This window comes from Urocitellus parryii, chromosome 10, assembly GCF_045843805.1.
Source record: "Urocitellus parryii isolate mUroPar1 chromosome 10, mUroPar1.hap1, whole genome shotgun sequence".
NCBI classification, from domain to species: Eukaryota; Metazoa; Chordata; class Mammalia; order Rodentia; family Sciuridae; genus Urocitellus; species Urocitellus parryii.
This window is the reverse complement of record NC_135540.1, coordinates 15,397,499-15,408,213: the sequence shown is the minus strand read 5'-3', so window position 1 is coordinate 15,408,213 and position 10,715 is coordinate 15,397,499. Positions and strand designations below refer to the sequence as shown.

Genomic DNA, 10,715 nt, shown 5'->3' with positions numbered 1-10,715 from the left:
AGGTCACACTAGTTTTGAGTTTCATGAAGTGTGGAAGCAGTTCCCCAGAGTATCATAACTATTTGGGCAGTGGCAGCAGTAACTCGGTTTTTAATTTTAATAATTTTTGAGCAACCTTGGAGAAAAGCTGGGTGTGGCGAGGCAGGGAGATGGTAAGTTCAAAGCTGGCCTGGGCTACTTGGTGAGATCCTGTCTCAAAGTAAGAAGGGATGGGGATGTAGCTCAGTGGTTTTGCAATCTCAGTGAAGAACCTAAAGTTCAGAAAAACTTTTAAGTAAGTTCAGCTGGTCAGTGGTTGACCTCCTGGGGTTCCCAGTTTATTTTTAGGCTCAACCCCACCCTATCCATCCAAAACAAAGGGGATCAGGGAAGAAAACAAGGTTAGTAAATGTCCTTGATTTCTCACAAATTGATTCACTTCCCTTCTCTCTCTCACTGAGCTATGCCCAACCCCAGCTCTTATTTTTTGAGATAGGGTCTTGCTAAATTGCCCACATTGGTCTTGCAAGCCTCTTGCCTGGGTCTCCTGAGTAGCTGGGATTACAGGCATGTGCCTCCGCACCCATCTCACAAACCGAATTTTAAAATGTTGCAGAATTTGCTGGGTGATTTCTTCAGGTACACCAAAGATTTGTTTCTCATAATATATAATATGCCAGGTGAGGTCAGATTGGGGGTCACATGTGAGTTTCAGGAGGCTGGGAAGACTTAAATTTTGAATGATAGAAGATTTAAAACAGCTATGTGGCAAATGACTAAAAAAAAAAGTGCTTGTCTTATTCTTTAAAATGTAGGTAAGAAGCTGGGCTTGGTGGTGCATTGTCTGTAATTCCATTTGCTGGGATGACAGAGGCAGGAGGATCACAAGTTTGAGATCAGCCTTAGCAATTTAGTGAGACCCTGTCTCAAAAAAGAAAAAAATAGAGCATGAAAAATACGAACTAAGGCTCAGGGGGTGGCCAGGGAAAAGCTGCTATTCTGAAGGCCCAAGTGGCTACAAGAGGAAGAGGACGTGAAACTGGATATGGAAACATCTTCCAAAAGCGAAGATGATTTTCTCTGTTGAACAGAACTTTTGCCCTTCTTTTTTCTTTTAGATTATCTGAATTCATCAGGGTAGGTGGCTGTATGTATGTCCTAGGTTTTTTTTGTTTTGTTTATTGACATCTTTCTCTTTAGATCAGAGGAAATGTCAAACTAACTAAATTTGGTTATTTTGTTTTTTGAGGAAAAAAAAAAAAGGGGGTTGAGGGTACAGTTCAGTGGTTAAGTGCCCTGGGTTCAATCCCCAGTACTGAAAATTTTTTTTAAATGCTGTGAATAAATAATAAAAGTCAATAAAAAATAGAAGAAACTAGGCAAGAAAAAGGGTGGTAAAGAAAATTAATAAATATGCAGAATGTATGCCAACAAATGTTATACAATGTTTAAAATTTAGCTATTAACTTTGGTTTCAGAGCACATCTTCCTTGCCAAAGCAAAAACATTCAGTGGAGATCCACCTAGTCCAAGTTCACCAGATGCTTAGAGGCAGCCAGGCTCTGTCAGGACTGTCAGGAGGCAGGGCTTCCACTGCAATCTCCTTTTAATGTGAATGTTTTCTCGGAAGTGAGGTTTCCAAAGAAGTCTGGTACCTGCAGCTGTGGGTATTCATTCAAAGCAGGTATTTCTACATTACAAACCAAAGCAGGATTGACAGAGTCTCTCAAGACTTAAGAACTCAAAACTGCAAATTTCTTACCATTCTATCATCCCCTCACCTATTTTGGGCTTAAATTTCTACAACACTATTGATCCTGACCTTTCAAAATGGTTATTCTCTTTGGCCAAAAACAGGTGTGGTTAGGACGCAAAGCACAGGGTCATTCTTTCCCTCTCACTTTGAACCTTAAGTATTATTATCCAATGGCTTACATGTAGAGTGCTTGCCTTGCAGGCACAAGGCCCTGGCTGGGTTCAATCCCCAACACCACACACACACACACACTGGAAAACCAGGACCTAAAAGTACCTAGGAATGGAATGGGAGGAATCTATGCATAGAACCTACTTAAAATTTTAGAATCTATATTTAGTGCTGTGCAACAATTTGTTAACTTACCATTATACCTTCAGGTTACTCTGATAGTCCACAGAGCAAAGCTGTCACAAAAACAGACTTACAAGACACACTCAAAACATGAAACACAAGATTGATATATTCTTCCAAAATTCTCAGACCAGAATGCTCACATAATTATACTTCAAATGAAAACAAGAAAATGCAAACAACAGAAGCATTTCATTAAAGTAAAAATTCAGCCTCCTGCCACAAGTTTCACAGTGGGTTTATCTCAATCTCCTTACCTTATAATGTTCACTTACTGATATTTCCAGAAACCTTTTTGCCCAGTGGTCTTCCTACCCACCCCACATTCCCCCCAACCCTTATTGTTGGTGATATTTGAAATTCTAAGTCATTTTGGCTTTCATCCTCAACTGGATTTGCCTGCTTAAGGCTCTCGCAGTTTCTCTTAGGTTGGTCTGCGGAGTAAAGCACTCTGACCCTACTGTTTCTCAACAACACGACACCACCAGACATCTAAGACTCTCCAGTGCCCTGGTGCAGTGGTTCTCCCTGCTTGCTCTTCTTCCCAGGTAGTCCCATGCTCTTCTATGTACAAAACCACTGAAAACCTCATTTGTTCTGAGAGTGATTCCAACTTGGAATGTTTGGCTGAGCCCTGCTGGGGACCTGCAGCCTGGGCACTGAGAGACCACATAAGCAAATCCTGGGTGCTGCCAAGCCACAGCCACAGAAACCAGGGTATGCCCACTGTGATGTGAGGTTCCACGTAGCAGTGGCTAGAGCGGATCACCACGTGACTGCATCAACAATCAATCTGCTCCCAGATTCTTTTTGAACTAAAAAGACAAGACATCAACAGCACAAGCTTTAAAAGGCCATTTATTAATCTTAAATATTTACAACTCATACAATAAAATATGTACCAGTTTACTCCTGATGGGTTATGTTGTTTGGAAGAGGCTTTACCTATTATCTTTATCACTTTTATTTCTGATGGTTGAGAATTGTGGGTTATCTTTTAACTTCTTACATTCTTCTTTGTAGATGTTTTAAACCACAGTCATCTGGCTTTCCTAGGAAATTTCTATGACAGCCCAATTAGAAGCTTTCTATAATGTTTCCCATCTCTGTAATCTTAGCAGCTCAGGAGGCTGAGGCAAGAGGATCACAAGTTTTGAGGCCAGCCTGGGCAACTCAGAAAGACCCTGTCTCAAAACAAAAAAGAAAAAGGGCTGGGGGTGTAGCTCAGTGGTAAAGCACATTTGCGCTCAATCCCCAGTACCAAAAAAAACAAAAAAAACAAAAAAAAACCCAAAACAAATACAAAACGAAACAAAATAGCCTTCACATCTCTGAAAAGAAGGTCCCCCTGGTTTCTTAGCCATGGCCACCTAACAGCTCCTGAATAATCATGGTGAAAGCACATTCCAACACAAATGATGATGATACTGACTAACTTTCAAATGTATACGACTATTATCCCAATGGAAAAAGGACAATATACAGCAATGATTAAATAATGGAAAACTAACCGGAATTTCTTCAAGAAACACAATGGGAAACAGAGGCAGAGAGAGCAGTATTGGTGAAGAGCGCATCAGTCCCCATATTCAGACTTAGATAACACCCTCGGCACCCCCCAGGCTGAACAGCTGTTCTGTACACAGTGTTAGGCCACCAGAGGGGAACATTTTAAAGCTTGAAGAAAATTACTATAAGTTACTTATAACTTGTGTCTTGCACGGTTCTAAAACGTTCATGATGCTATAATTTAGTTTTACATGAAGATATAAAAATAATAAATATTGCCATGCATATCTTGATGACATTTGAAAAACTCACAAATAAATAACTTGAAACGCGCTCTAGCGAGATTTTCCTACCTACTGAGTGTTCGCTATGGAGGAGGCGAGCAAGCCCGCGAGTTTCTAAGCATCCGCAAACTGAGAAGCTTCGAGCGAGCCCAGCTGAATGCCCTTCAATGACAGGTCCAAAGGGAACGCTCAGGAGGGAGGACAGAGAAGCCGAGACTGGAGTGCACACAGCTTTTTTGCTACAGGTTTTGGTTGAAAAGGTTCGTGAACTAACGGGATCTTCCCAAGGGCATGCTGGAAAGGCAGGAAGGGAGCAGAGCCTGGGGACCCTCCTCAGGCCACGTCCTCTCCTCTTCAGTTTCCTGGCACCCTGGTGAAGACTCCAGAGGAGCTTTCATAGAAGGGCGTCGGGTTCCTCGTTAAAGCTGAAGTCACACACCAGAGAGAGGTGGTCGGAGGGGTAGTTGAAGGAGGGCAGCCGGTTGGGCCCGATCTGCTCCTCGGTGAGCAGGTCCAGCGCCGAGCGCACGCTCAGCGCCTGCCGCGAGTACCAGATGTAATCCAGGGTGTGCCTGCACTCGCCCGAGGTCCGGATCTTCCAGGTGGTGTACGGGGGCTCCGACTGCCCGTCGGCGCTCAGCAGCTTGTAGGCGCTGTTGAGGTTGAGGCTGGAGGACGCGAAGTGCTTGTAGACCTCTTCGGTGGGCTCCGCGTTGAAGTCCCCGCAGACGATCAGGGGGATCTTGGCCCCTTGGGTGATGTTCTGCAGGTTCTGGAGAAGGTCACAGCCCTGGGCCGACCGAAACCGCTCCCAGCCAGTGCGAGCTTTCAAGTGGGTGACGGCGATGCAGAACTGTCGTCCTGATTCTTTGCACTCCAGGGTCTGAGCAATGGCCACCTGGTTGGTCTTCAGCGTCATGGCCGTCAGCCTGATATTGGCACTGTTGACCAGCTTGAATCGGTTCTGGAGAAAAAATAAGGCACAGCCATCTGGTCCATTGTTGTGTTCAACGTCCAGACAAGGTGACCAGGGCTTTGGGAAGAAGGTGCCTTGATAGCCCAGTCGACTGAGGAGAGGATGGAAGGTGTCAAAATAGTGGTCCACCTCTTGCAGGCACAGTATGTCCGGCTGGTAGGCGAGGATTTCCTCCAGAATGAGACACTTCCTCTCTTCCCACTTGAGAGCTTCAACAGGGCATTGTACAAAGTTGTCCTTGCCCTCTCCAAGTGCTGTAAAGAAAGAGCCAGTCAGTTGACAGCGACTACAGAACCATGACTTCAAGGTAGCCGGAGGCTCCTGAGGTCAGGTCCACCCCAGGCTTCTGCTTCAGATGCCCTGGGTGGTTCTTCTCAGTCTACACTCCACTAATCCCCCCAATTAAATAGTCTTAGCATCTAGATGAAGCAAGCAACTGACTTCTTTTATATCAAACTGTTTTTTTAATTATATTCCAAACTAAAAGATCTTTGATTTCAGCTTTAGTTAGAGAACTGTTCTTTGCCATCCCAGGGAACTAAAATTTGTCAAATGAAATAAACATATTTTACTCTATACACTAGTTTCAACACTGACTATAATAAAGCCATGTGAACTGATGTAGACGCTACTCAGAATGAACTTTAAATGGGTACTTTTCCTACTTATGAAGGAATACTTGGAAAAAAAGAAAAGAATCAAAGATTGATAAAGTCAGCATATTCCCTTCTTTTCCAGAAGCTAAAGACATACATACATCATAAAAAAATGGGTCCTTGTTTCTTTTCCTTAAAATGTCTACTGCTACATAAAAGGTAATGTACAGAAGTTTGATTGACACATCTGTTTTTTAATTCAGCAGACTCAGGAAAGGAGACCTTTCTACAGTAACAATATATTTCAATGAACAGAGAGTTGAAGCTACATCTTTTTGGTCTCCAGTTATACAGCTGAGAATGGATTGGAAACGAGTCAAAAACACCTAGGCTCCTCCACCCCAGTTCTGTCTCCTGCACAAAATTCTCCATATTACCCAGCCAATGCCACCTAACAGCAATGGACTGGAAGCTGGAGGCAAGAGGCTTAAGGATCTTCTATTGAGTTGCCTGATAAAAGACAGTCATCCCTTCCTTCCACACATCTCCCCTGCACACAGACACCAGAGCACTGAGCATGTGCAGAAGCAGAAAAGAAGTCAGAGCACAGAAGCATCAGGCATACCTTGGGCGAGGATGTTCCATTGCATGACCCTAATGGGTGGGTGGCTACTGGGGCAATCTGTCCTCAGATCCACAAAGTCCCTCTGGAACCGGGGAGGTCGAGTATGCAGGACAGCCCTGCACTCCTCAAGAAGCTCTTTAGGATCAATGGGTTCCAGATGTTCTGGGTCTGGTGACACCAAGTACTCTGGGTGCTGAGAGGCAGCGCTGCTGTTCAGTGTCTTGGCGAGAGCACTATAGAGTCTGCTCGTGCCGTTTCCCATGGAACACACTACGGGAGAGGAAAGCACAGTTACATCAGCTCCTGACCCTGCTTTCTCCCGCCTCAGCTGAAAGGCAAGCAGTTATGTCTGGACCAACTGGGAGCTCAGTGGGCAATGGTGCCACATTCAGGTGCAAAGCCAGTTCTACAGGTCAACTGAAGGAGCTTCCAGGTTCCCGCTTTCCACCTGGACAGGTAATTCAAATACTGTGGTTAACACCAGTCTCTGACTAATATACAATTATTTTAAGGGAAGACTACCTTGACCTTGATGGTCTCTTCTATCCTAGGATTTGTCTTTATGATTTATAACTCTGGTCTCACCAAAGTACAGCCTAACAAAACCCACATTCCTTTTTCTATAGATCTATTTTCTATGACTCGTTTGTAAAGACTGAGATGTTGGGAAGCTCATGTTGACCCTGGGGAGGTGCTGGGGTATGGCAGGTTGCTGCCCTGCTCATGCCGTAAAGCAATGGCTGAATTTACTCCACAGCTATTTCTGGTGTCAAGTGCACCATCAGGGCTTGGGCTCTCCCTAGGATTCCTATCACACTGGGCAGCATGCTCTGCAGTATCAACTGCTGGGTTTTCAAAATTCCAGAAAAGGGGCCAGGAGAAGGGGCAGGAGCCAGCAGGTTTCCACCCAGGATGCACCTTTTCCTGACTTGCATTTCCTGAGATCTTAGAACGAGAAAGGGCGAGGAGAGGTCCAGAAAGTGCCCCAGCGCCGCTGTCTTCACACGCACTTTCTAGTGCTTTGCTTCTCAATAGATCACACTTCATTAAGGACAGAGCTCAGTCTTCAACGGGGGAGCACACGGGAAGCGACAGCCATCAGCTCGCCCAAACCATTCAATGACCCTTCTAGAAGTTGACTGTTTTCTCTTCATTTTAGAATAAACTCAGGGGCAAGTTTTACTTGGAATCACCTCCACGATTCTGTGCGTGATGATCCTTGTACTGAGCAACCTGGATTTCTCTACCATATATCCACATCCATTCTCTCTCTTGAAAGACAAGTCTTTGGCAGACTGATTGACAACCTCTCAAACTAGCAGTCAATCAAACTCACTGAGGCAGGTCACAAAGCTAATTTGAATAGTCAAATATTCTTGAACATCAAGGTCAATAAGCCTACCATTAAGAATGTGCTCTTATCCCCCTCCTCAAAACTAAGAAATGGTACACTGGTCTTCCCAACATACATTCAGCTGTCTGGGCATCTCCAAGAAAACGTACCCACGAACACACACGTGCACAGCTGCTTCCAGAGGGTTTGATTTCAGCATTTTAAATCCATTTTAACTGATTTGCCTGCTTACCTAGTGTATGAGACCAAAGGAAGAAATTTTCTACTTGGCTGGAAATGTCACTAGAAATTTGTCCAAGGAGGCCCCCAAAAGGGGGACCTCAACTCAAGATGACAGGGCCCTGGACACATGTGACAGGTAGGTGTGGTGGCGCACACCTGTAATCCCAGTGACTCAAGAGGCCATGTAAACAGCAGAATCTCAAATTGAAGGCCAGCCTGGGCAACTTAGCAAGAGCCTGTCTCGAGATAAAAAGTAAAAATAAAAAGGGCCTTGGAATGAAGCTCGGCGGTAAGGAAACCTTGGGTTCGATCCCTAGTACTGCAAAAAAGGAAAAAATAATTTCAACATGAGTCATATTGAGGCACAAGAGATTTATTGAAAATGCAAGTGTTGGGAGTCAGTGGGACAGCAGCTGGCCTGGACAAGAGGTACAGCCAGGGCAGGGTCAGGCCACTTGGCACCATTTTGCCCTGTGCTTGGGTGCTGCCCTGCCGCTTGCTCCTCTGCAGGTTAGGATATGGCCACAAGGACACAGCGGGGAAGCCTGAGTCGCTACTTTAGCATTCCAAGGCTTCATGGGTGATTACTGCAGGCCAACGGTTCATGGGCACCTCTTTTGTGAGATGTGGTATTTTTCTCTGTACCCCCAAATACCTATCTCATCCATACCACTTTCAAACTCTTTCTTCTTGGTGACTGGGATGTAGCTCCACGGGAGAGTACTTTCCTAGCCTGTGTGAGCCCATGGGTTCAATCCCCAGCAAAAACAAATACCACAGAGCTGACACCTTTGTGGCTCCTGAGGGTGGTCTCCAGATCTGCAGCAGCACTGAGATCGTGGTCCCCAAACTGTGTGCCAAGGAGCACCAGGGCCCCAGTGCAAACTCAAAAGGGCACCGTGGTATATTTTCAAGATGAGGTAAGTTGTAATGCCGGGCATCTGTCAAGCTGCGGGCATGCTACCAACGTGAGGCAGACGGGTTTCAACAGCATGGCTCTACATTCCTCTGGATGACATTATGTCTTTGCCAAGCTGTGCTTTGGGGCTGTTATGACATAATGAAATACAACTTTAATCTAAAAAAATCCCTCCCTAGGCCAGTTCTCTCTCTCAAGCCTGTCACTCCCCAAGTAGTTTTTCTTCCAGGCCTATCACTCCCCAATTTCTGGAAAATGTGTAAATTTAAAGCTATCATAAATTCATTGACTTCTAAAAATTACCTTGTGGGACTGGGGCTGTGGCGCAGTAGTAGAGCACTTGCTTGACATGTGTGAGACGCTGGGTTTGATTCTCAGCACCACATATATAAATAAAGGTTCACTGACAACTAAATAGATTTTAAAAATTGCCTTGTGCATTGTTTATTAACATACATAATGAATAGATTAAGCAAGAGAGATGATATTTTAAGAAACCTATAATTAAGGATACTTTCCAATGTTATCTACTGATCAGATAATAGAGACCATGTCAGCCTAGGGATTCAGAGAATGACCAGACCACCATAAACCTGCTTATAATCACCAGATTGATGTCATCTTCACACACCTTCCCATGCCCCCCCCAAGTTAATTTTAAAAGAGGAGCTGGGAACCCCAAATCCATCTCTTACTTTCTAGATGGCCCACATTTACCCTTGAATGTCTCTGCTTTCCTGAATTATATGTCTGTGTCTCTAGTTGATACACCCTTAAGATCATTTCTGCACGTTCTGTCAAGAGCCCCAGAACTCTACTTGTCTTAAGTTGAAGTCTCCTTCTCTGGGAACTCCTCACTCTCCAGTGACAGTTATGGTGATAAAAAGAAAGTATCATGCAAAAATGAATGTGAAAAGGGGTTGTGCTGTCCAATAGGAGTCCGGTATTTGAGGGTTGGAGAGGGATGTAGCTCAGTGGTAGAGCCATGACCTACTGTGAGACCCTGAGCTTGATCCCCAGCACAGGGAAGAGCGAGGAATTAGGGAAAGTCAGAAAAACTATCCTGAACCACACCTCCTTCTATCAATCTGGACAAGTTAGAAAAATCAATTCCAGATTAAGAGAAAAAAGATAACAGAACATCATTCAGAAGACGCCCAGAGGCAAATCAAACTGTGCCCTAGTTCAAAGTGAACTAAAGGTCATCTAAGAAAATGATACAAGAAAATGATACAAGTATTCCAAATCAGAATTAGAAACCCAGAAATGAAACCCAGCAGACACACAGCCCACAGATTCATCTTTACCAGCTATGGCTTAGGTGATTTTTCCATATAATGTCAAACTGATTGTATAACCTTTGTAAATCAGAATAGAATTCCTATGGTAATGTATTCTGTATTTAGATTAAATTATTTCCTTTAAGAAAGAGAAATGATTGAATGTGGTGGTGCATGAATATAATCCCAGTTACTGAGGAGGCTGAGGAAGGGCGATCACAGGTTCCCAGGCCAGACTTGGCAACTTAGCGAGACCCTGTCTCAAAATAAAAAGTCTCAGATATGATGGTACACGCCTGTAATCTCAGCAACCCGGGAGGCGAGGCAGGAGGCCCTAAACAACTTAGCAAGGCCCTGTCTTTTAAAAAGTGTGTGTGTGTGTGTGTGTGTGTGTGTGTGTGTGTGTAGCTCAGTGTTTAAGTACCCCTGGGATCAATCCTCAGGACCCTCCCAAAAAAAGGGGCTGGGCTTGTGGCTTAATGGTAGAGCACCTCTGGGTTCAATCCTCAGTACTAAAAATAAATAAATAAAATTAAAAAATAAAAATGAGAAAAAAAATGTGAGAGGAACTGACAATACTGAAAATAAGCAAAATTGATCCCTTGAAGATGAAAACTAATACAACTATTTCACAGTAGTTAAAAAGTAGATACTGGAAACAACAACACATGCCTGAGAATATCAACCCAGAGTGACCAACAAGTGGATGGCAAAGAATATGAAAAACATTCTTAGGCATCGAGGTAACAAGAGCAAGCAACTTAATAAGGACAATTTGTGCATCATCACACTTCAACTGTGCATGTTTTATGCTTGAAGAACATGAAATAACATATCTAATACCCCTAAAGAAAGAAAATG

The 10,715-nt window shown here is 44.0% G+C and overlaps 1 protein-coding gene across 6 annotated transcripts in view; it reads right to left on the bottom strand.

The window, feature by feature from the left end:
* Nucleotides 1-2,950: 2,950 nt before the first annotated feature.
* The window catches only part of Noct (nocturnin), a 29,047-nt gene continuing 21,282 nt past the window's right edge, over nucleotides 2,951-10,715 (bottom strand). For all 6 annotated transcript variants that reach the window (XM_026386178.2, XM_077803213.1, XM_026386181.2 and 3 more), the window contains exons 2-3: nucleotides 6,080-6,349; nucleotides 2,951-5,112 (exon numbers count right to left, since the gene is read on the bottom strand). In XM_026386178.2, the coding sequence (XP_026241963.2) occupies nucleotides 4,277-5,112; nucleotides 6,080-6,349 (1,106 nt within the window). In that variant the 3' untranslated portion in view covers nucleotides 2,951-4,276. The remainder of the gene's footprint in view (nucleotides 5,113-6,079; nucleotides 6,350-10,715) is intronic.